Source organism: Coregonus clupeaformis, chromosome 28 (assembly GCF_020615455.1).
Source record: "Coregonus clupeaformis isolate EN_2021a chromosome 28, ASM2061545v1, whole genome shotgun sequence".
Taxonomy (NCBI): domain Eukaryota; kingdom Metazoa; phylum Chordata; class Actinopteri; order Salmoniformes; family Salmonidae; genus Coregonus; species Coregonus clupeaformis.
In genome coordinates this window covers 25,329,184-25,354,915 of record NC_059219.1, presented here as the reverse complement: position 1 = coordinate 25,354,915, position 25,732 = coordinate 25,329,184, and the positions used below count along the sequence as shown (strand labels likewise).

Genomic DNA, 25,732 nt, shown 5'->3' with positions numbered 1-25,732 from the left:
GCATGACTACAGTAAGCACTACATCCTGTGTTCAACCAGGAGTGTATTATGCATGCAGCATGACTGCAGTTTTTGATAATGGGGGGATGCAGTGAGGGGCGGAGCTAAAGCATGACTGGCTGCAGCCGATGTAGGCTGGTGTTGTGTTGTCCTCAGAGAGCTGATAGTACTGCAGACTCAGAGCAGCTCTCTGTCTATCCCTCTCACTCTATTCTCTTTCTCTCTCTCTCTCTCTCTCTCTCTCTCTCTCTCTCTCTCTCTCTCTCACCCTCTCACCCTCTCTCTTGCTCTGTGTCACTCTCTCTCTCCCTCTCTGTCTCTGTCTCTGTCTCTCTCTCTCTCTCTCTCTCTCTCTCTCTCTCTCTCTCTCTCTCTCTCTCTCTCTCTCTCTCTCTCTCTCTCTCTCTTTCTCTATCTCTCTCTCGCTCTCTCTCTATCTCTCTCTCTATCTCTCCTCTCAGTATTCATGAGGTGTGTCTTGCTGCAGTATCACTCTCATATGCTGCTGAAGAACTGATGTGGAAGCATGTGTGACGCCAAACAGGACCCATCTGAGCGCTGCAATGTGTTTGTGTGTTTGTATGTGTGTGTGTGTGTGTGTGTGTGTGTGAGCGCATATATTAACGGAGAAAGCCCTCCACAGAAAACGCCTATATATTCTATATCTAATAGAATCAAGTTTTATTTATACAGCTAAAAGCTGAAATGCGTATACACTGTATACCAGGATATTCAACAAAACAAAACAACAACAACAACAAATGAATATATGAATTCAGATCCATTCCTCATCTGTGGCTGCTGCTACACTGAGGTTACAGTCAGACTGCTAAGGATAGTGCAAGGGAGCATATTAATAGATTGGGTGGCATCGTGTGTGTGTGGCATCGTGGTTGTTGTTGACATGAGGACACACAGTCAGCTATGAAGAGCAGAAGGTCAAGACATCATGTTGTGTCAAGGTGTCAGTGTAATGCGGTAGGCGAAGTCAGGCGCAGGACACAGAGCTAATCAAAAGGCGTACTTTACTCGAAGGTAAAATAATGAACAGCAAACCTCCACGCAGGGAGGGAACAAACCCGCACACTAACGACAACCAAAACATGAACAAACACGCACAACACACAGTGTGAGACAGAGGGTTAAATAGGGAAGACATAACTACATGATGGGAAACAGGTGTGACCAATAAAGACAAAACAAGTCGAACATAGATACATGGATCGGTAGCAGCTAGTACTCCGGTGACGACGAACGCCGAAGCCTGCCCGAGCAAGGAGGAGGGGCAGCCTCGGCTGAATCCGTGACATGTTGTCTGTTGTGTTACATTCAGATTTCATTCAGCAAAGAAGATAAACTATAATTATATTTTCTCTCTAGCTGATGTCATTTCTCTCTCTCCTCTCTAGCTCATGTCCTGTCCATCATAGACCTCTGTCGGTCTGTGTGGCAGTCAGTAGACAGTCATGGCTCTCAACAGACTGCTTCTGCTAGTCCTCTCCTCCTCTCTGTCACACACTGGTGAGTAGCTCTCAGCAGACTGCTTCTGCTAGTCCTCTCCTCCTCTCTGTCACACACTGGTGAGTAGCTCTCAGCAGACTGCTTCTGTCTTCTAGACATGTCTTAGAATGAACTAGATGTGTCATCTCAGAAGGACTACTGTCCAAGGTGCTCTGTTCTACCTCATGTGTTGTTGGAACATTGTGATACAGTTTAAGTAATGTTGCTTCATTCTACCTCATGTGTTGTTGGAACATTGTGATACAGTTTAAGTAATGTTGCTTCATTCTACCTCATGTGTTGTTGGAACATTGTGATACAGTTTAAGTAATGTTGCTCCGTTCTACCTCATGTGCTGTTGGAACATTGTGATACAGTTTAAGCCATGTTGCTCTGTTCAACCTCATGTGCTGTTGGAACATTGTGATACAGTTTAAGTCATGTTCTAGCCATGAGAAACTAAACAACGTGTACTTGTTTCTCCCGTCATTTTGCAGTGGCGGTCTTGTTTGGTGAGCCCAGGATCTTTGGAGGTAAGACTGGTTGTGATTCACATGACGGTTAACTCTCTAAAAGCTTGTAATGCACTTACGTACAGTATGAACTCCTAAACGCTGAGTCACAGTAAAAGGGGTCTGGTTTCATGTGTGTTTATCGACCATTCACAGTTATATTGGTATTAATGTTGCTGTAACGTTGTTGTAACATTACTGTGATGTTGTGCCCTGTTAGATGACGCTACAGGCTACGGTCCAATATTTGAAGAGGAGCCTCTGGATATTGTCTACACAAAGGAGTCACCTGACAGACGCATCTCCATGAACTGTAGAGCACGGGCCAACCCTGCACCTACGTACAGGTAACACACACACACACACTTACGCACACACACACGCACGCACGCACGTACACACGCACGCACACACACACACACACACACACACACACACACACACACACACACACACACACACACACACACACACACACACACACACACACACACACACACCACACATACACACACACACACACTCATGCATGCCTGAACACACGCACACACACCCGCATGCACGCACACACACACACAAACCCGTACCATACATTCAGGTAACATGCGTTATTTAGATCACATATCTTTGGCGTCCTGGAAAACCAAAGAGGTAACTTTTCAGGAATTGAAAAAATGATTGATGGTTATTTTAAGATCTACTGCCATGTAGTCACAGACATTCACAAGGTGTTCTGAATGACTTTGATTGGTTCTAGAGTCATACAACGTTCAGAGTACATGAAGAGGAATGACTAATTCCAATTTATTCAAAAAACAGCAATTTATCGGTAAAAATTGAGATACACATTTCCCGCCAGATGGAGGCGTGACAACTGGGAGATCAAGCTGATGGAGCTGCCTAATGAACACTACAGTCTGGTGGGAGGGAACCTCATCATAAACAACCCTGAAGAGAAGAAACATGCAGGGACCTATATCTGTGTCGCCAAGAACGTCTACGGCACTGTCATCAGCAAGGAGGCCAAGGTCAAGTTTGGATGTGAGTATTGTCGCGAGGGTGAGAGAGAGAGAGAGAGAGAGAGAGAGAGAGAGAGAGAGAGAGAGAGAGAGAGAGAGAGAGAGAGAGAGAGAGAGAGAGAGAGAGAGAGAGAGAGAGAGAGAGAGAGAGAGAGAGAGAGAGAGAGAGAGAGAGAGAGAGAGAGAGAGAGAGAGAGAGAGAGAGAGAGAGAGAGAGAGAGACTAGTACTGGATGTGAGTGAAACTGGTTGACTCTGGTCAACAGGTGTTAGTTCGATTTCTCTCTCACAGTAGATTTACTTATTCAGATCCCAATGGTTCTGAAATGGAATTGACTAACAAACACAAGTATCACCAAGAATGAGCCGTGTCGTGTGTCTAGTCCCTAAGTCATTGCTTCTGTCTGTGGTTTACAGCTGTGTTGTCTGTGGACACCTGGGATCATAACTATATGCTAGAGTTACACTGACCAATGCGTTGTGTTTTCTCTATCTCCAGACCTGGAGGAGTTCCCAGATGAAGAGCGGGACCCTGTGACCGTGAAGGAGGGCCAGGGGGCCGTGCTGCTCTGTGCTCCTCCCAAGCGGTGGCCAAGTTAGTACCTCGACATACTGGAATACACATGATCACTCAAACTAACACACACTTGTCTTTTCTTACAACCACTGACTTTGCTGATACGACTTTATTGAAGAAAAATGTGTTTACTATGACTGTGTTATGTGGTTGACTCACCTAGTTATCTTAAAGGCCCAGTGCATTCAAAAACGTGATTTTCCTGTGTTTTATACATATTTCCACACTATGAGGTTGGAATAATACTGTGAAATGTTCTGCCAATAACAGCACATTTTCAGTTTTCACCTCCTCACTCAGACCACTCCCAGACAGTCCTAGAAAAAGTATTGCTTGAGAAATTGCTCTTTGCTAAAAAGCAATTTCTGTTTCTTTTTTTTTTAACCATTTTAATTGAAAACAATCACTGTAATGTACTTAATTGTTTACCAGAAATGATTTGATATTGAGATAAAAATGGCTGCATTGGACCTTTAAGATCAATGCACTATCTTCAAGTGGCTCTGGATAAGAGCGTCTGCTGAAATGTAAACGTAAACATTCTGACTTCTAATGTATTCAGTGCTGAATCATAGAACCTCATGAAGAAACAGCTGGACAGAACACCGTTGTTCACAGTACCTCAGAGTTACACAGTACACAAAATGAACCCCCATAGAGACTCAGAGGTGATTCAGGTGAAACTGACCACCACATTCTTACTATTTCGTTTTTTGTTCTTCCCCTGTATCCCAGCTGAGGTGACGTTCCGTTGGATATACAACGAGTTTCCGGTTTTCCTCCACCCGGATAAGCGTCGCTTCGTCTCTCAGAGCACCGGGAATCTGTACATCTCCAAGGTGGAGGCGTCAGACGCAGGGAACTACTCCTGCTATGTGTTTAACCCACAGATCGGCAAGGGAGTCTACTCCAAGTTCATCACTCTTATATCTACAGAAGAGAGTGAGTAGCCTATGTCTGTGTTACCTAGATAGTTCACAACTTTATGTCTGTGTTACCTAGATAGTTCACTACTTTATGTCTGTGTTACCTAGATAGTTCACAACTTTATGTCTGTGTTACCTAGATAGTTCACAACTTTATGTCTGTGTTACCTAGATAGTGCACTACTTTTGACCATTGTCTTTGCTTTGTCTGCAACTCCGGGTAGTTACGCCTAGGCTCAGATCTAGGATCAGCTTATACCCTCCCCAAAACCTAAGATGTTTCATTAGATGGAAAGACACAAAACTGACCTTAGATCAATGTCTAGGTAGAAGTTGACCCTAGTCACAGATCTAGGATCATCTTACACTGCGAAATCTAACCCTAAACATTAGGCTGGAAAAACACAAAAAACTGACCAGAGATCAATATATTTTGGGCAACTCTATAGTGTTGACCTATGACCTATGACCCTTTCATCCCCACAGCCCCAGAGAAGAGGTACAAGGCCGACCTCGTAGTGAAGTTCCCTGACACCACAGCTATGCTCAACTACAACGTCACACTGGAGTGCTTCGCTCTGGGAAAGTGAGTCAGAATATGGAAATGACAGATATTTAGTTACTGATGAAACAAACACCAAGACTTTGGGGACTTTTGATCAGTCGTCACACTGTAATAGAGAAGATGGCATCCACTTGCTTATACATCTTTTGTGAAACAGTTATGTATGCCTTTATTTATTTATTAAGCTTTCATAAGACACATGGCCTGTCCCAAATGGTTCCCTTTTCCCTATATAGTGCACTACTCTTGACCAGAGCCCTAGAATCGGCTTCCTATTTCGCAACAAAGCCTCCTTCACTCATGCTGCCAAACATGCCCTCGTAAAACTGACTATCCTACCGATCCTTGACTTCGGCGATGTCATTTACAAAATAGCCTCCAACACTCTACTCAGCAAATTGGATGTAGTCTATCACAGTGCCATCCGTTTTGTCACCAAAGCCCCATATACTACCCACCACTGTGACCTGTACGCTCTTGTTGGCTGGTCCTCACTACATGTTCGTCGTCAAACCCACTGGCTCCAGGCCATCTATAAATCACTGCTAGGCAAATCCCCGCCTTATCTTAGCTCATTGATCACCATAGCAACACCCACCCGTAGTCTGCGCTCCAGCAGGTATATCTCACTGGTCATCCCCAAAGCCAACACCTCCTTTGGCCACCATTCCTTCCAGTTCTCTGCTGCCAATGACTGGAATGAACTGCAAAAATCTCTGAAGCTGGAGACTCTTATCTCCCTCACTAACTTTAAGCATCAGTTGTCAGAGCAGCTTACCGATCACTGCACCTGTACAAAACCCATCTGAAATTAGCCCACCCAACTACCTCATTCCCATATTGTTATTTATTTTGCTCATTTGCACCCCAGTATCTCTATTTGCACATCATCTCTTGCACATCTATCATTCCAGTGTTAATACTAATTGTAATTATTTTGCACTATGGCCTATTTATTGCCTTACCTCCATAACTTGCTACATTTGCACACACTGTATATATATTTTCTGTTGTATTTTTGACTTTATGTTTTGTTTTACCCCATATGTAACTCTGTGTTGTTGGTTTTTATCGCACTGCTTTGCTTTATCTTGGCCAGGTCGCAGTTGTAAATGAGAACTTGTTCTCAACTGGCTTACCTGGTTAAATAAAGGGGAAATCAAAATAAATAAATAAACATAGTGCACTAAATAGGGAATAAGGTGTCATTTGGGACACGACCATGCTCAGTTTGTTCCTTCGTCTCTTGTTCTCTTTGCGTCCAGTCCGGCCCCTCATATCGTCTGGAGGAAGATAGGTGCTACCGACCTGCCTGCTAGCGCTGAGGTCAGCATGTCTGGAGCGCTGCTCCACCTCTACAACGTCCAGTATGAAGATGCAGCAGGGTACGAGTGTGAGGCCATCAACCAGAAATGGCAGGACTGGCATCAGGCGTGGCTCTACGTAGAGGGTAAGATGCCAAACTCCATCTCTACAGTATTACAAGGACATATCTGATATACAGTATATAGCAGTTGCTTATAACACTTTACATTATAATGTTAGTACCACTAACACTAAGATATGATTTACTGTAAACCAAAACATATACATGGTTTCATTGTAGTGTGTATGTGTTTCAACATTGATATTATGTTTTGATTGACAGCTGCTCCTGAGTGGGCTGTGACCATCAACAACACCCAGAAGGACATAGGGTCAGAACACACCATGTCCTGTGTAGCTAACGGGAAGCCTGCCCCGTACATCCGATGGCTCAAGGATGGATACTCGGTAAAGATGCCTGTCCTCCCCATGCTGGCTGTTATTCTTTAAAGGGCTACTTCACCATCAAAATCATAGTTGGACAGATGAACACAAAACTCTTAAAGGGATACTTTGGGATTTTGGCAAGGATGCCCTTTATCTACTTCCCCAGAGTCAGATCAACTTGTGGATACCATCTGTATGTCTCTGTGTCCAGTATGAAGGAAGTTAGAGGTAGTTTGACGAGCCAATGCTAACTAGCGTTAGCACAATGACTGTAAGTCTATGGGTCTCTGCTGGCATGCTTTTGTGGTAGGTGTTTTAATCAACACCTACCACAATTAATGTACATCTGTTGTGTAGATCCATTCTATAAGAATAGTGAAATAAGCAGGCCTTGATCTCAATTCAACAGGAAAGATTGGCACCATCTTATCTTGTACAAATTCTTTCCCAGTATGGTAAAGGTGAGCTGAAGTTCTCCAGTCTGACGCTTGCTGACTCTGGGATGTACCAGTGTATCGCTGAGAACTACTGGGGTATCATCTACGCCAGCGCTGAGCTACGTGTCATTGGTGAGTGTATAACACAAACTACGTGTGATTGGTTAGTCTGTAACAAAAACTATGTGTGATTGGTTAGTCTATATCCCAAACTACATGTGATTGGTTAGTTTATAACCCAAAGTACGTGTGATTGGTTAGTCTATATCCCAAACTACGTGTGATTGGTTAGTCTATATCCCAAACTACGTGTGATTGGTTAGTCTATATCCCAAACTACGTGTGATTGGTTAGTCTATATCCCAAACTACTTGTGATTGGTTAGTCTATATCCCAAACTACGTGTGATTGGTTAGTCTATAACACAAACTATGTGTGATTGGTTAGTTTATAACACAAATTATGTGTGATTCGTTAGTCTATATCCCAAACTATGTGTGATTGGTTAGTCTATATCCCAAACTACGTGTGATTGGTTAGTCTATATCCCAAACTACTTGTGATTGGTTAGTCTATATCCCAAACTACTTGTGATTGGTTAGTCTATATCCCAAACTACGTGTGATTGGTTAGTCTATATCCCAAACTACTTGTGATTGGTTAGTCTATATCCCAAACTACGTGTGATTGGTTAGTCTATATCCCAAACTACGTGTGATTGGTTAGTCTATATCCCAAACTACTTGTGATTGGTTAGTCTATAACACAAATTACGTGTGATTGGTTAGTCTATATCCCAAACTACGTGTGATTGGTTAGTCTATAACACAAACTATGTGTGATTGGTTAGTTTATAACACAAATTACGTGTGATTCGTTAGTCTATATCCCAAACTATGTGTGATTTGTTAGTCTATAACACAAATTACGTGTGATTGGTTAGTCTATATCCCAAACTACGTGTGATTGGTTAGTCTATAACCCAAACTACGTGTGATTGGTTAGTCTATAACCCAAACTACGTGTGATTGGTTAGTCTATATCCCAAACTACGTGTGATTGGTTAGTCTATATCCCAAACTATATGTGATTGGTGAGTCTATAACACAAACTACATGTGATTGGTGAGTCTATATCCCAAACTACGTGTGATTGGTTAGTCTATATCCCAAACTATATGTGATTGGTGAGTCTATAACACAAACTACATGTGATTGGTGAGTCTATAACACAAACTACGTGTGATTGGTTAGTCTATAACACAAACTTCATGTGATTGGTTAGTCTATAACAAAAACTAAGTGTGACTGGTGAGTCTATAACCCAAACTACGAGTCATTGGTGAGTCTGTGCCCGGCACCTCATTGGTTCATCTTTGAAAACAAATATGTAATATTAACAAGCACATAACCACTGTGTTTCTAGTGTTGATTCTGGGAATATAAAAAACAACATAGTCATCATTTATACACACTACAAAGTCCTCATTGATAAATAATTACATCCAACCACTTCCAAATATAGACAGTCTAAATTCTACCCTTCCCCATCCCAGCTTGTGCCCCAACGTTTGAGTTCAACCCAGTGAAGAAGTATCTTCTAGGAGCTAACAACGGCCGTGTGGTCATAGAGTGTAAACCCAGAGCTGCCCCCAGACCCAGGTTCACCTGGACCAAGGGAAAAGAAGTGCTCTTCAACAACTCACGGTAAATAAGGACGTCTTTGTGGGGGAAAATAATGTTACGAATACAAATGTTTGATTGGTTGATTGATTGATTGATTGATTGATTGATTGGTTGGTTGATTGGTTGGTTGATTGGTTGATTGATTGACATCTGAGTTTGTTATTCATCCCAGCAACTGTAGGAGAATCTTGTCAAACCTTTGAAAGAAATCCAAAGTGCTGTATGGTTGTGAATGTTTCCGTCCCTCCATAGGATCTCCATAATGTTTGATGGGAGTCTGGAGATCCTGAACGCCACCAGGAATGACCAGGGGGTTTACACCTGCTTAGCTGAGAACGACAAGGGGAAGGCCAACAGCACAGGGACTCTCACCATCACAGGTATTACGCTCCATCCAGCTTTACACAGTTGTCTAAAATCTGCCCTATTATGAATCTACCTTGAATGTTCATGTGTAGTTACTGGGTATGTTGGTCACAGTGAACCATCTGTATGTCTCATTCGTTGATCCCATTCTGATTCTGTATTGACATGAGTACTGTTCTTTAAAGCTGGGTCTGTGTACAGCCAGCATAACGTTGCACAGTGTTGGTAAACAGTCTTCTCTACGTGTGTGTGTCTGACACAGAGGCGACCCAGATCACAGTGGCCCCAGAGGACACCCAGGTGATGGTAGGGGAGGAGGTGCGTCTGCAGTGCCAGGCCTCCTATGACCCCAGTCTGGACATCACCTTCATCTGGTCTCTGGACTTCAGGGTCATCGACCTCTACCTAGAGAGGAAGCACTACGAACGCATCATGGTAGGGAGGGATAGCACAACCCAGCAGGGTTGTGGTCAATTCCATTTCAATTCAGTCAATTCAGGAAGTATACTGAAATTCCAATTCCAATTCTCTTCAATGCTTTTTAATGAGGACAATTTGGTTTACATTCTGAATTGACTGTATTCTAAATGGAATTGACCACAACCCTGGAACCCAGAATTAAATCTTGCGTGCTAACTTTTATGTTAACAATCTGTCATGAGAAACATGGAGTGATGGATGAGGCGTCAATGTTCCGCCTTACAAGGCCGAATCATTTTGTGGGATGTTGGTTAGATTGAATCATATGCACACTGTGGGCTGAATGCATCTCAATATCCAGACTCAAAGTCTGACTCTGGCATAGCCTTTTACAAGCTCTTCTGTAAGTCTGGTCAAATCCAGACGAGCTGAACGCTATATATTACTTAAGCAATGAGCATGCATTGATATTGATGCCAATAATCTTATAACCAGATACCTGTTTCTCAGGTGATTTGCCACTGTGTGAAGTGTCTAACCCTGTCTCTCTGTCTGTCTATCTCCTGTCCGTCCAGGATCATGAGGACAGTGGAGAGCTGAAGATAATGAATGTCCAGTTAAGACACGAGGGACGCTACACATGTACAGCCCAGACTGTCGTGGACAACGTTACCGCGTCAGCTGACCTCAAGGTCAAAGGTCGTCCTGGTCCTCCCGGTGGGGTGAGGGTTGAGGAGATCAGGGACACCTCGGTGAAGTTGGTGTGGAACCAAGGGGCCAACCACGGCAGCCCCATCCTCGGGTACACCATCCAGACCAGAGACTTCTACGCACTAACTGAAGTGGACTGGAGGGACGCCTCCACCTGTAAGTACAGGAGTCTACCACCAGAGGGCGTCATTACTCTAACGCTGACAGCAAAAACATGAATACAGTTGCCTTTAATGCTGAACATACTACTACTGCTCTCTCTCCCCCTCTCTCTCTATCCCTCCCTCCCCCTCTCTCTCTCTCTCTCTCTCCCTCCCTCCCTTCCTCTATCCCTCCTTCTCTCTCTCTCTCTCTCTCTCTCTCTCTCTCTCTCTCTCTCTCTCTCTCCCTCCCTCCCTTCCTCTCTCTCTCTCTCTCTCTCTCTCTCTCTCTCTCCCTCACTCACTCACTCACTCACTCACTCACTCACTCACTCACTCACTCACTCACTCACTCACTCACTCACTCACTCACTCACTCACTCACTCACTCTCTCTCTCTCTATCTCTATCTCTATCCCTCTCTCTCTCTCTCCCTCTCTCTCCCTCTATCTCTCTCTCTCTCTCTCTCTCTCTCTCTCTCTCTCTCTCTCTCTCTCTCTCTCTCTCTCTCTCTCTCTCCCTCTCTCTCTTTCTCAGCCCCTACGGCCCTGGATAGCATGTCAGTGATGGCTGATGTTATGGACCTGTACCCCTGGATGGAGTATGAGTTCAGGGTCTATGCTACTAACGAGTTTGGAGACGGGGAGGCCAGCATCCCTTCCATGAAGATCAAAACCTGGGACGCAGGTAGGGACCTGCCTGGGCCACTAACATGTTGTTGTTGCAATAGAAATGTGTGCGTTTGTGTATGAGTGTCTAATAACATCTGTTGGAAACACACTGTCTCTCAGTGCCTGTGGTGGCCCCGACCAACGTTGGAGGCTACGGGGGTAAAGATGGAGAGTTGATCATCACATGGACAGTAGGTGTCTGAGTTTCTCTCTTCCCCCTGTGGATGACACATTTCAACCAACCCTTCTAACCATGTTCTGATTCATTGTTCTTCAGTCCTGGTTGTGTAGCATTATACGGTCTGCAGGCTTTTGCTCCTACCTCTATTTTGCCATAATGGTTCATACAAAATCTACGGTATCGACTTAAAGTTACTAATGTTGTTTTTCTTGAACAGCTTTTAATAAAAATGTTGGTCAGTTTGGTATGTTGTGGGTCTTCATGATTAGGTAAATAACAAGGATCTGATCTTCCTCTGTCATCTTCCATCCATAGCCCGTGCAGCCGCAGTACTTCTACGGCAAGAAGTTTGGCTACGTTGTGGCCTTCAAGCCTCATGATGATTATGACTGGTGGTATGAGACCATATCAGACCCAGAGACACGACGCTACGTCCATCGAGACTCCTCTTTCGGGGTCAAGTCGGACGACTTCCAGGTCAGGGAGTTCCAGGTGAAGGTGAAGACGTTTAACTCCAAAGGAGATGGACCCTACAGCCTGACAACCACTGTCTACTACCCACGAAATGGTGAGGGTAATACTAACCCTAACCCCTAACCCTACAAGATGGTGAGGATCAGACTAACCCTAACCCCTAACCCTAACCCCACGAGATGGTGAGGATCAGACTAACCCTAACCCCTAACCCTAACCCCACGAGATGGTGAGGATCATACTAACCCTAACCCCTAACCCTAACCCCACGAGATGGTGAGGATAAGACTAACCCTAACCCTAGCTGTATGACCACATCCCGGTTCAACCCTAACCCTAACCTCAACCACAACCCTAGCCTCAAACCAGAGAAGAGCAGCTGAATCCAGGTGGATAGCCAAACTTAAGACCTTGGCTCCACTTGGTTTGAATGGTAAAGAGTAGTATACAGGCTTGACGGTGGGAGTCAGTGAGGGCCCAATCAGGAGAGCTGGAGAGGCCACCACCACCAGGAGGAAGTTCAATAAAAAACCATGGAATTACTAGCCCTGTCTGGATTTGTGTTTCATATTTAATGTTCTTATATTAAGCACTTATTTTAGCAGCACTTAATCCCTTGGTGTCATTTTTTTATGATGTACTATATTATTTACTTATTCAATTATGTATCTATTCATTTATTGATCCAGCTTGCATGTTTTATTATTTAAAAAATTAACTTGTTCACCCTCAGCACTTCATCAACCCTCATCTTCCTCCTATTGTTGAACCGTCGTGGGTGACCCCTCTGAGCTCCCGGCCTTCATGTTCTCTCACCCTCTCCAGACTCCGGACTGACGTACAATATAGAAACAGAGCAGGAAGTTGCAATAGGCCCGTGCAACCCAAGGTTTGATACCAGCACAAACAGAAACCCTCTTAAACCTAAACCTAGACTCAAACCTAAACCCAACCCTAGCCTCAACCCTAAACCTAACCCTAGCCTCAACCCTAAACCTAACCCTAGCCTCAACCCTAAACCTAACCCTAGCCTCAACCCTAAACCCAACCCTAGCCTCAACCCTAAACTGAACCCTAGCCTCAACCCTAGCCTCAACCCTAATCTTAACCCTCAACCCTAACCCTAACCCTAGCCGCAACTAAGGCTCATTTTAGCCCAAATCCTAACCTTAATCTTGAGGGGGAAGATAGCCCATCCCATCAACCCTTTATTAGTTGTGACCCTAACCTTGACCCTAATCATAACCACTTAGGGGAACAAGGCTTAATCAATCAACCCTCGGTTAGATCTGAGGCTAACCTTGACCCTAACCTTAACCAATCAGTGGAACATGACTTACTCCTTCCAGTTGCCTCAGGCCTTTATATTAATTCTGGCACTGATTCTAACTCTAATCCTAACCTTAACCACACTGGACAAAATGGTTCACTTCAGCAACCCTTGGTTGACTCTAACCCTAACCTTAACCCTAACCTTAACCCTAACCTTAACCAATCAGGGGAACATGGCTTACTCCAGCACCAATCAGGTTGCTCTGGTCTTAAGCTTGACTCTACCAATGACCCTTACTTGGGCAATAACCCTAACCTCAACCACACAAGAGAACAAAGCTCTCCACTGCAACCCTTGGTTAGCTCTAATCTTGATACTAATCTAAACCAGTCAGGGCAACATGGCTCACTCCAGTACCCCCCAGTTGGTTCCAGCCTTGGTATTGACTCTGGCCTAGAATCTAACCTCAACCACGCAGGTGGAGACAGCTCACTTCAGCACTCTTAACAACGAACCTAGCAGGTTACAGACTGATGTTATGATTTTTTATGTCAATTTTGAGCTGGGAACCTTGGATGACGCCCCACCCCTCTCGACACCATGCAATTCTCCAGTGACTTCAGGTGTAGGAATAAGTGGGGCAGTTACTAGTAATGTTGCGGTGATTATGTCTGATTACATTACTCTTTCTTTCCCCCTGTATAGATGGGGTGTTGCCACCTGGAGGGGAGCAGCCAAACACCCACTCCCATGCATCCCACACCCACACACACACCAACTTCCAGTAGTGGCCCTCACTGAGAACGAAATTACGAAGGGTCATTCTGATAAAAAGCACAAAAAAAAGCAAGTGAGTCCTCAGATTTCTCCAACAGGAGAGTTTCCACCCGTTCCACTACTGATATGGAAACTTCCAGTACTGCTCCCTTCCAGAGACCTACACCACATGCCAATTCAACTCATAAAATAAGGGATTGTTTCAGATTGCGGGAGTGAATCATGTAATGTGGCAGAGTATATTGATTCCTTTCTCAAACCCTTATCTCAGAAGCACCCCAGTTATGTTGTCACGTTCGTTGAAGGACGGGTCAGACCAAGGCGCAGCGTGATATACGTACATGTTTATTAAAGTAATAAACAACACGACAAAAACAAAGGAAACGAAACGTGAAGTCCAAGGTAGCACACACAACATACCTTACAAGGAACAAGATCCCACAACTAGACAGTGCCAATAGGCTGCTTAAGTATGGTCCCCAATCAGAGACAACGAGCGACAGCTGCCTCTGATTGGGAACCACACCGGCCAACATAGAACTAGACATACTAGATCCTAAACATAGACAAAGCACAACAAGAAATATACACACCCTGACTCAACATATAAGCGTCCCCTGAGTCAGGGCGTGACAGTACCCCCCCCCCAAAGGTGCGGACTCCGACCGCACAACATAAACATAACAGGGTAGGGGCCGGGTGGGCATTCCGCCTCGGAGGCGGATCCGGCTCGGGGCGTGACGACCTCTCACTCTCCGCCTCCCTGTTGCGCCCCTGGTCTGGTCTAGACCTCGGCGCGTTGCTTCCCCTCTCCTTCCTCCCACAATACGCCAGGCCCTGTCTGGACCCTGAACCTGGAGAGGGGCTGACGTCATGGTCTGGACTGGAGCCGCTGACCGAAGCTGGATCAGGCACCGGTGGAGCGGACTGCTCTGGCTCCGGAGTGGAGCCGCTGACCGGAGCTGGACTAGGCCCTGGTGGAGCGGACTGCTCTGGCTCCGGAGTGGCGCAGCTGACCGGAGCTGGATCAGGCACCAGTGGAGCAGACTGCTCTGGCTCCGGAGTGGAGCAGCTGACCGGAGCTGGATCAGGCAACGGTGGAGCGGACTGCTCTGGCTCCGGAGTGGAACAGCTGACCGGCACTGGATCAGGCACCGGTGGAGCGGACTACTCTGGCTCCGGAGTGGAGCAGCTGACCGGTGCTGGACCAGGCACGGGCCGTGCCGGACTGGACAAACGCACCACTGGTCTGGTGCGAGGAGCAGGCACGGGCCGGACCGGACTAGGAACACGCACCACTGGCTTGGTGCGGGGAGCAGTAACGGGCCGGGCCGGACTGGCGACACGCACCACTGGCTTGGTGTGAGGAGCAGGAACAGGCCGGGCCGGGCTGGCGACGCGCACCACAGGCTTGGTGCGAGGGGCAGGAACGGGCCGGGCCGTACTGGGAACACGCACCACTGGCTTGGTGCGGGGAGCAGGAACGGGCCGGACCGGACTGGCAACATGCACCACTTGCTTGGTGCGAGGAGCAGGACTGGGTGCCTTTATTAACCCCCGCTCCTTCTACTGCCTAAGCAGCTCCTCTCGCCGTGCCTCTACACTTTCCTTCTCCCTTTTAGCCTCCTGTAGCGCCTCCCTCTGACCGAATAACTCCTGCTCCCTCTGAACCAATAGCCCCCATAACATGGTGGCCTCCTCTCCTAACCTGCAGACCCTCCCTTTAACGGCCTCCTGCTGCCTCGTCGTCCACACAGTGTGCCCCCCCCAACATTTTCTTGGGGTTGCCTCTCGGGTCTCCGTTTCACCTCTCCTGCCTGGGCTTCCTCCTTCGCCCAGGGTCCGCTATCGGCTAATCTCACCACCTTCTCCCTCATCCCTTTCAGGGCCTCCATATGCTTGGCCAGATCCTCTCTTATCTCCTCCCAAGTCCATGATCTCTGCTCCACTACCTGTGTCCAGGGTGTCTGCTGCTCCTGGGCATGCTGCTTGGTCCGTGTTTGGTGGGATCTTCTGTCACGTTCCTTGAAGGACGGGTCAGACCAAGGCGCAGCGTGATATACGTACATGTTTATTAAAGTAATAAACAACACGACAAAACAACAAAGGAAACGAAACGTGAAGTCCAAGGTAGCACACACAACATACCTTACAAGGAACAAGATCCCACAACTAGACAGTGCCAATAGGCTGCTTAAGTATGGTCCCCAATCAGAGACAACGAGCGACAGCTGCCTCTGATTGGGAACCACACCGGCCAACATAGAACTAGACATACTAGATCCTAAACATAGACAAAGCACAACAAGGAATATACACACCCTGACTCAACGAATAAGCGTCCCCTGAGTCAGGGCATGACATATGTAAAGGATACCTATGCATTTGTTAATAAGCTTAGAGAAATGGAGTTACCTTCTGGAGCAATGTTATTCTCGATTGATGTAGACTCACTATACACTAATACTGACACTCAATTAGGACTTAGGGCAGGGATACAAATAGACCAGATGAGGCTATCCTTTCTCTCTTAGAACTGGGAATAACACGGAATGACTTTGAATTTGATTCTAAACACTGCTTACAAATCTCAGGTACTGCAACAGGGAAGAAGTTTGCTCCTGCGTATGCCAACATGTACATGACCGATTGGGAGCAGACGGTCTTCCCCAAGTGCAAAAAACTTCCATTCATATACATGCGGTACTTGGATGATATCTTTGGGGTTTGGTGCCACTCGGTGGGGGAGTTTGTAAACTTTATAGATATTTTGAATGGACATCACCCCTCGATTACAGTTAAGTACAACTTACAATTTCTTGATACCAAAGTTTTATGATGCCAGGCCATAATGATAGAAACCTCTTGGGAATTAGAGTATATTTCAAACCGACCGACACACACATGCATTGCTACATGAGACTAGTTATCATCCTAAACAACTTATAGGGGTCTTATTAAGTCTGTTTGTTTTTTAAATGAAGATTACGAGGCAGCTACACAGATACTGGTTTCTTTGTGATTATTTTTTTTGGATTTGCATGATAACGGAATATAGTTTTTCCTCTTTTGGCTATTTTGATTTCTACCCCCTCCTCTTAATGCACTTGTTTCAACAATTATAACTTATTTATTTATATTTGCCAACATCAGGACTTATAACCTTTTGGCAAAATAACCTTGAGGCAAAATATATATATATATATATTTATTTATTTATTTATGATTTTGAGTATCTAAATGTTTTGAGGATTGGTTGGTGTCATCTCCTCCCAACTAAAAGACAATCTTGTAACAAAATGTCATACATGTCAGTGCCTTGTACCTGGGCATGACAGCCCAGTGGTTAGAGTATGACGATAGTGACTGGTAAATTGCTGGTTCGAATCTTCAAGGGGAGGCAAAACTGTTTTTTGGGGTGTTCCATTGAGAAAGGCGTTTGTTGATGGAGTTTATGCCGTCTAGTGACCACTAACAGACATTACAGGGAACTACCCTTTATTTTGGTTGGAAGTTTGGAGCTTTCTGGGATCACTTCCTCTATTTTTACAATGTATTAAAATGGTACCTTGGTTTTAAATAGAGGTTCTGTCACAATCGTCTAACATAGAGGACCAATGCGCAGCGTTGAAGGTGAACATATTATATTTATTAAGCGGAACGCGATCAAAACAACAAAGACGGTAACGTGACAGTACACGGTCAAACACAACCAACTTGAAACAAGAACCCACAAAAACAAAGGAAAAACCGACAGTTTAAATATGGCTCCCAATCAGAGACAACCAGCAAACAGCTGACACTCGTTGCCTCTGATTGGGAGTCACTCAAGCCAACATAGAAATAGAGTACATAGATCTACACACCCTGGCTCAACATAACCGTGTCCCCAGAGCCAGGGCGTGACAGTACCCCCCCCTAAAGGCGCGGACTCCGACCGCGCCAACTAAATACCACAGGGGAGGGACCGGTGGGCACTCCGCCTTGGCGGCGGATCCGGCTCCGGGGCCTGATCCCCACTCCCTCTCCAACCCCCCAAAGTACCCCTGGTCCGGTCTGGCCCCGCTGGCCGGAGCCGGACTGACGACACGCACCCCTGGCTTGGTGCGTGGAGCAGGAACGGACCGGACCGGGCTGACGATGCGCACCCCTGGCTTGGTGCGTGGAGTAGCAACTGGCCGGACCGGGCTGACGATACACACCCCTGGCTTGGTGCGTGGAGCAGGAATGGACCGGACCGGGCTGACGAAACGCACCACAGACTTGGTGCGGGGAGCAGGAATGGGCCGAGCCGGGCTGACAAAACGCACCACAGACTTGGTGCGGGGAGCAGGAATGGGCCGAGCCGGGCTGACGAGACGCACCACAGAGTTGGTGCGGGGAGCAGGAATGGGCCGGACTGGGCTGGCGACGCGCACCACAGACTTGGTGCGGAGAGCAGGAACGGGCCGGACAGGGCTGACGAAACGCACCACAGACTTGGTGCGGGGAGCAGGAACAGACCGGACCATACTGGGGACACACACCACTGGCCCTACACCGGGATCTGGAACGGGCCGGACCGGACTGGTAACACACCCCAGTACCTCTCGCCGTGCCTCTCCACCTTCCATCCCCTCTTCGACCAGTGGCCCCCGTAACCTGGCGGCCTCCTCTGCCAACCCGTTGGACCGCTCTATCGCGGCCTCCTGCTGCCCCGACGTCGTGAGCCCCCCCCTAAAAAATTTCTGGGGTTCCTTCCTACCCGTGGACCAGGTCTCCATGTCTCTAGCCAGACACTCACTCCACTGCTTCAAAGTCCAACCTTTCTGCTCCTCACTTGGCTTGGCCCAGTCGAGACTCCTACTCCACTGATCCCAGGTCCATCCTCTCTCCTCTTCACGCTGCTTGGTCCTGTCTTGGTGGGTTCTTCTGTCACAATCGTCTAACATAGAGGACCAATGCGCAGCGTTGAAGGTGAACATATTATATTTATTAAGCGGAACGCGATCAAAACAACAAAGACGGTAACGTGACAGTACACGGTCAAACACAACCAACTTGAAACAAGAACCCACAAAAACGAAGGAAAAACCGACAGTTTAAATATGGCTCCCAATCAGAGACAACCAGCAAACAGCTGACACTCGTTGCCTCTGATTGGGAGTCACTCAAGCCAACATAGAAATAGAGTACATAGATCTACACACCCTGGCTCAACATAACCGTGTCCCCAGAGCCAGGGCGTGACAGGTTCATAAAATGAGTGGGGTAATTGTCTATGTACTTCTTGTGGGTAACAGTTTTTGTCCCCTTACCTAACCCTAATCTCAACCCTAACCCTAGCCTCAACTCTAACCCTAGTTGATTATGGACCCAATACCTTCCATTTCTTATGACTTACAATACCTTCCATTTCTTATGACTTACTAAAGCCTATTTGGAGGGGATGGGAGCGTGTGTATATTTGTATTGCCTTGCAGGTTTTGCCATGCGTGTTCTTCTCAGACATGAGGGGTTTATATGGCATTTATATCATTATTTGCGCTTTTGTAACATTGAAAAGATTCTCTCTACTGTGTTCGATTTCTTGGGGTTTCTTGATTGGTCCTGATTATTAGAGATGTTGAAGATGGGTTGGTCTAGGACCTATGTGCCCGTGCGCCCTGCTTGCCCCTCGTGGGTAACATAACTTAGTCCCCTAGCCTGAACCCTAACCCTAGCCTCAACCCTAACCCCTCTCTCAATCTGATCTACCCCAAATCCCTCGCTCTCTCCCCCGACCCCCTCTCTCAAATTGATCTACCCCAATCCCCCTCTCTCTCTCTCTCTCTCTCTCTCTCTCTCTCTCTCTCTCTCTCTCTCTCTCTCTCTCTCTCTCTCTCTCTCTCTCTCTCTCTCTCTCTCTCTCTCTCTCTCTCTCTCTCTCTCTCTCTCCACTAGTCCCCTCTGAGTCTCCTACAGATGTATACGCCAGGCCTGTCTCGTCCCACGAAGCTTTGGTCTGGTGGCTACCAGTCATGGACACTGGTACCGGCCTTCAGCAGTACATAGATGGATACCAGGTCTGTAGCTCTGTAAATCTCCTGGATATCTAATGATGTCCATGATTTATGAGGAAGGCCAGATATTCCTGGTCAGATTACGAATGATGGTCTGGTTAAGTGATCAGGAAAAACACATCCCACTGGGCACAGACGTCAGTTCAGCATCTCGTTTTGACTTACATTTGGTTGAGTTATCAACTAACGTGAATTCAACAAAATTATAATGTCATTGGATTTATGTTAAAAGTTGGGTGAAAAAAACTATGAAATTCCCTTGATGATTCTTTGCAAATTCAATCTGTTTTTTTTTGCGTGAAATGACGTGGAAACAACGTTGATTCAACCGGTTTTTGCCCAGTTTGATGGCCCTTCTCATGAGACTATAGAAAATAAAATACCTTGTGTTCAACTGTAGCTTCCTTGCCAGACTGACCTGAAAGAAGCATATGTCTTTGTGTGAGGAACTGGTGAATATTTTGATTGGTTCACCAGTTTTGATTCAGATTGATTGACACCTGCTCTGACCAATCCCGGCTCTCTGACCAGGTGAAGTACTGGAGGAAGTATGACGATACAGAGCCGGGGGCCAATCGTATCTTTGTGTCCGCCTCCATGAACCAGACCAGGCTGGAGAACATGCTGCCAGACTCCCACTACCTCATCGAGGTCAGAGCCTACAACGGAGCCGGTGTCGGCCCGCCCAGCGAACACTGCGAGATGTTCACCAAGAGAGCACGTAAGACCAGATGCCAAAACCACACTGTACTTCCATACACAGGTCTATTTTAGGTGATCCCATTGAGATTAATATTCTATTCTATTCTATTCTTTGCAGCTCCAAGTGTGGCTCCCCAAATGTGGCGTTATATCAGCTACTCTGGCAAGTGGCTGTACGTGTGGTGGCACCACATCCCCTACGACTGGTTTGGCAATGAGTCCTTCCCACTATATTATAAGGTATGTAAAGGCCTTTTACTTTGTTTCATTTGAATCTTGCAGCAACTGGTGTGATCCAGTTTGAGCCTGTGGAAATAAATGTCCTCAGAAGACAATAAATTCCTCCTCTCCTCTTCTTCTCTTCTCTCCTCTCCTCTCCTCTCCTCTCCTCTCCTCTCCTCTCCTCTCCTCTCCTCTCCTCTCCTCTCCTCTCCTCTCCTCTCCTCTTCTCTTCTCTTCTCTTCTCTTCTCTTCTCTTCTCTTCTCTTCTCTTCTCTTCTCTTCTCTTCTCTTCTCTTCTCTTCTCTTCTCTTCTCTTCTCTTCTCTTCTCTCCTTCCTCTTCTATTCTCTACTCTACAGGTGATGTTCAGGAAGACTGGCTACATCACAGGGCCAATCTACATGACAGGCTGGCACTTCATTGACTTCCCCATGCCCCAGGTAGGGGACTACGAGCTGGAGGTCAGAGGTCGCTATGAGGGAGGAGACGGCCCCATCAGGAAGATCAGGCTTCAGGGTAAGTAAGGGATAGATGGGTTTAATGTAGCCTGGGTAGTATCTGGTTGGTGAATTGAAGGACTGTGTCAATTTGTGGGTGAATCTCAAAAGTATTTTCCTCGATTCCTCAATTATTTGATTCCTCTCTCCTCACCTTCTTCTCAAAACATCAGTGGGAAGGGAGGAGAGCATCGGAGGAGAAGTGTGTTTTGAGTGTGTTTGTTGTCCGGACAGTGTCTTACCCAGCATGCCTCTTACTGTGTCCCCTCCCCTCCTCCAGGTAAGGCGTCTTTCCTGAGACCCACTCTCAGTCTGGCCGCCATGCTACTGCTGGCCCTGTGCATCGTGGGATTGGGAATATAGAGACGCAGGACGTGTCTGGGTGGACTGTGGGAGATTTGACAGACACAACTCTCACATGGACTTCCTATTTCTCGTTATGGACTTCCAATCTTTCCTCAACCTCTTACTGTCTGTATATCTTCCCACAACAAAACAGAACACCTTGCCACCATACAGAAATGACCTGCCTAGCTACAGAATTACCTACATCTACAAGAGTTACTGTACTGTAAGACATCCACTAAATCCTTTCTGATTTACAGTACCAGTCAAAAACTTGGACACACCTACTCATTCAAGGGTTTTTCTTTATTTTTACTATTTTCTACATTGTAGAATAATAGTGAAGACATCAAAACTATGAAATAACACATATGGAATCATGTAGTAACCAAAAAGTGTTAAACAAATCAATATATATATATAGATTCTTCAAATAGCCACCCTTTGCCTTGATGACAGCTTTGCACACTCTTGGCATTCTCTCAACCAGCTTCACCTGGAATGCTTTTCCAACAGTCTTGAAGGAGTTCCCACATATGCTGAGCACTCGTTGGCTGCTTTTCCTTCACTCTGCAGTCCAACTCATCCCAAACTATCTCAACTGGGTTGAGGTCGGGTGATTGTGGAGGCCAGGTCATCTGATGCAGCACTCCATCACTCTCCTTCTTGGTCAAATATCCCTTACACAGCATGGAAGTGTGTTTTGGGTCATTGTCCTGTTGAAAAACAAATGATAGTCCCACTAAGCGCAAACCAGATGGGATGGCGTATCGCTGCAGAATGATGTGGTAGCCATGCTGGTTAAGTGTGCCTTGAATTCTAAATAAATCACAGACAGTGTCACCAGCAAAGCACCCCCCACACCATAACACCTCCTCCTCCATGCTTCACGGTGGGAACCACACATGCGGAGATCATCCGTTCACCTACTCTGCGTCTCACAAAGACACAGCGGTTGGAACCAAAAATCTCTAATTTGGACTCATCAGACCTAAGGACAGATTTCCACCGGTCTAATGTCAATTGCTCGTGTTTCTTGGCCTAAGCAAGTCTCTTCTTCTTATTGGTGTCCTTTAGTAGTGGTTTCTTTGCAGCAATTCGACCATGAAGGCCTGATTCACGCGGTCTCCTCTGAACAGTTGATGTTGAGATGTGTCTGTTACTTGAACTCTGTGAAGCATTTATTTGGGCTGCAATCTGAGGTGCAGTTAACTCTAATGAATGTATCCTCTGCAGCAGAGGTATCTCTGGGTCTTCCTTTCCTGTGGCGGTCCTCATGAGAGCCAGTTTCATCATATCGCTTGATGGTTTTTGCGACTGAAATGTTCTGTAATGACTGACCTTCATGTCAAAGTAATGATGGACTGTCGCATCTCTTTGCTTATTTGAGCTGTTCTTGCCATAATATGGACTTGGTCTTTTACCAAATCGGGCTATCTTCTGTATACCACCCCTACCTTGTCACAACACAACTGATTAGCTGAAACGCATTAAGAAGGAAAGAAATTCCACAAATTAACTTTTAACAAAGCACACCTGTTAATTGAAATGCATTCCAGGTGACTACCTCATGAAGCTGGTTGAGAGAATGCCAAGAGTGTGCAAAGCTTTCAACAAGGCAAAGGATGGCTACTTTGAAGAATCTCAAATATAAAATATATTTTGATTTGTTTAACACTTTTTTGGTTACTACATGATTCCATATGTGTCATTTCATAGTTTTGATGTCTTCACTATTAATATACAGTGTAGAAAATAGTAAAAAATAAAGGAAAACTCTGGAATGAGTAGGTGTGTCCAAGCTTTTGACTGGTACTGTAGTTATTGAACAGGTACTGAAGGAATTGAACGGGTACTAAAGAGGAATAGATTTTTCAATATGATGAATCAAATTGTACAATCTTCCCAACATATTCTAGACTCATGTATAAGACAATGACTGACTGTAATCAACACTATACTTACTGTATGACGTGTAATGAGTAAACTGTAAAGGAATGATCAGAGGAAGATTGTATGTAGCTCAGTCACCAACTACACAGCCTCTTCCTCCCCTTGACTCACCCAGTTGTTTGGAAATGTAGTTTCCACAGGTTTGCCAATTCAAGACGGCACTAGAGTAGAAGTAGTGTGTGTTTATGTTTGATTGATTCGTTGGAGAATCCTTTTCACATTTCTGTAATGGTGCTGTGTGGAAATAGATATTTAGTTTTGGTTCGTTTTCCTGTTTTATGTTTGTTTATCTCTTCAGATTCGTACACACACGCTCGGCAGACATGGAAATAGCTATAACTAACTCTGCAGAGATTGCTAGCTTTGAATGCTATTCTTTCTTACACTGTACTATACCACATGCTAATCAGCTTTATATTCCTAGTGAATTATGTCTTCTAGATGCGCAAGGTAACGCCATATCGCCTCGACAATGCCCTGATATTTAGGCTTGTCCAGATTTTTTAACTGAATGGTAACAAGAAATCAGGGTTGTAGAATATTGATGTGCTGCTGTTTATTTTGTTCTAGTATTTGTTTTCCATTGCTATGTATATGAGATCATGCTGTAAACTCGTTAAATAGAATACATATGAACGCTCCAGGATTGTAATTATCATGTGAGCGTCACTAAATCTTGAGAATGAAGTGTATTTGTTGTATTACTTTCATGATGCCAACAGAGGGCAGCATTCATTCATTTGCGTTGTTTACAGGTTACAGCCACTCATCTATGAAGACCTACTGCCAATCAATGTGAAAGGTGCGTCAGTGCCTCTCGAGTGGACCTTTAGCAGTCCTTATAGAGCAGTACCTGTGGAGTGGACCTTTAGCAGTCCTTATAGAGCAGTAGTAGTATTGTGGTGAGTGATATCTGCTGTGGCTTTGACTGTAATGTTCTCAGGAAGGCAATAACATAAATAAATGGATAAAAACCTGGATAGACCCCCAAATCAGGACTATCATATTGTAACTGAGCCTCCCCCATCTTTCATTTCTCATTCATCTTATGCTTGCTGTCATTCTGGTTATGTTGTTGAGGACAATCACTTGTTCCTCTCTGAGGTAGAGACCTGATTAATATGGTTCTGTTGTTGAGGACAATCACTTGTTCCTCTCGGAGGTAGAGACCTAATTAATAGGGTTCTGTTGTTGAGGACAATCACTTGTTCCTCTCTGAGGTAGAGACCTGATTAATATGGTTCTGTTGTTGAGGACAATTACTTGTTCCTCTCTGAGGTAGAGACATGATTAATAAGGTTCTGTTGTTGAGGACAATCACTTGTTCCTCTCTGAGGTAGAGACCTGATTAATATGGTTATGTTGTTGAGGACAATCACTTGTTCCTCTCGGAGGTAGAGACCTGATTAATAAGGTTCTGTTGTTGAGGACAATCACTTGTTCCTCTCTGAGGTAGAGACCTGATTAATATGGTTCTGTTGTTGAGGACAATTACTTGTTCCTCTCTGAGGTAGAGACATGATTAATATGGTTCTGTTGTTGAGGACAATTACTTGTTCCTCTCTGAGGTAGAGACATGATTAATATGGTTCTGTTGTTGAGGACAATCACTTGTTCCTCTCTGAGGTAGAGACCTGATTAATATGGTTATGTTGTTGAGGACAATCACTTGTTCCTCTCGGAGGTAGAGACCTGATTAATAAGGTTCTGTTGTTGAGGACAATCACTTGTTCCTCTCTGAGGTAGAGACCTGATTAATATGGTTATGTTGTTGAGGACAATCACTTGTTCCTCTCGGAGGTAGAGACCTGATTAATAAGGTTCTGTTGTTGAGGACAATCACTTGTTCCTCTCTGAGGTAGAGACCTGATTAATATAGTTCTGTTGTTGAGGACAATCACTTGTTCCTCTCTGAGGTAGAGACCTGATTAATAAGGTTCTGTTGTTGAGGACAATCACTTGTTCCTCTCTGAGGTAGAGACCTGATT

At 45.5% G+C, this 25,732-nt stretch overlaps 1 protein-coding gene across 1 annotated transcript in view; it reads left to right on the top strand.

The window, feature by feature from the left end:
* LOC121559114 (contactin-1a) overlaps window positions 1-22,079 on the top strand; it is a 33,247-nt gene extending 11,168 nt beyond the window's left edge. Inside the window, exons 2-23 of the mRNA XM_041872424.2 lie at window positions 1,410-1,521; window positions 1,998-2,033; window positions 2,233-2,359; window positions 2,872-3,053; window positions 3,530-3,625; window positions 4,343-4,549; window positions 5,020-5,119; window positions 6,364-6,548; window positions 6,747-6,871; window positions 7,302-7,419; window positions 8,843-8,993; window positions 9,225-9,352; window positions 9,601-9,773; window positions 10,334-10,625; window positions 11,147-11,296; window positions 11,401-11,471; window positions 11,777-12,029; window positions 19,908-20,029; window positions 20,558-20,747; window positions 20,847-20,968; window positions 21,309-21,465; window positions 21,727-22,079. Of these exons, the coding sequence (XP_041728358.1) occupies window positions 1,467-1,521; window positions 1,998-2,033; window positions 2,233-2,359; window positions 2,872-3,053; window positions 3,530-3,625; window positions 4,343-4,549; window positions 5,020-5,119; window positions 6,364-6,548; window positions 6,747-6,871; window positions 7,302-7,419; window positions 8,843-8,993; window positions 9,225-9,352; window positions 9,601-9,773; window positions 10,334-10,625; window positions 11,147-11,296; window positions 11,401-11,471; window positions 11,777-12,029; window positions 19,908-20,029; window positions 20,558-20,747; window positions 20,847-20,968; window positions 21,309-21,465; window positions 21,727-21,809 (3,123 nt within the window). The 5' untranslated portion in view covers window positions 1,410-1,466 and the 3' untranslated portion in view covers window positions 21,810-22,079. The remainder of the gene's footprint in view (window positions 1-1,409; window positions 1,522-1,997; window positions 2,034-2,232; window positions 2,360-2,871; window positions 3,054-3,529; window positions 3,626-4,342; window positions 4,550-5,019; window positions 5,120-6,363; window positions 6,549-6,746; window positions 6,872-7,301; window positions 7,420-8,842; window positions 8,994-9,224; window positions 9,353-9,600; window positions 9,774-10,333; window positions 10,626-11,146; window positions 11,297-11,400; window positions 11,472-11,776; window positions 12,030-19,907; window positions 20,030-20,557; window positions 20,748-20,846; window positions 20,969-21,308; window positions 21,466-21,726) is intronic.
* Window positions 22,080-25,732: the final 3,653 nt, after the last annotated feature.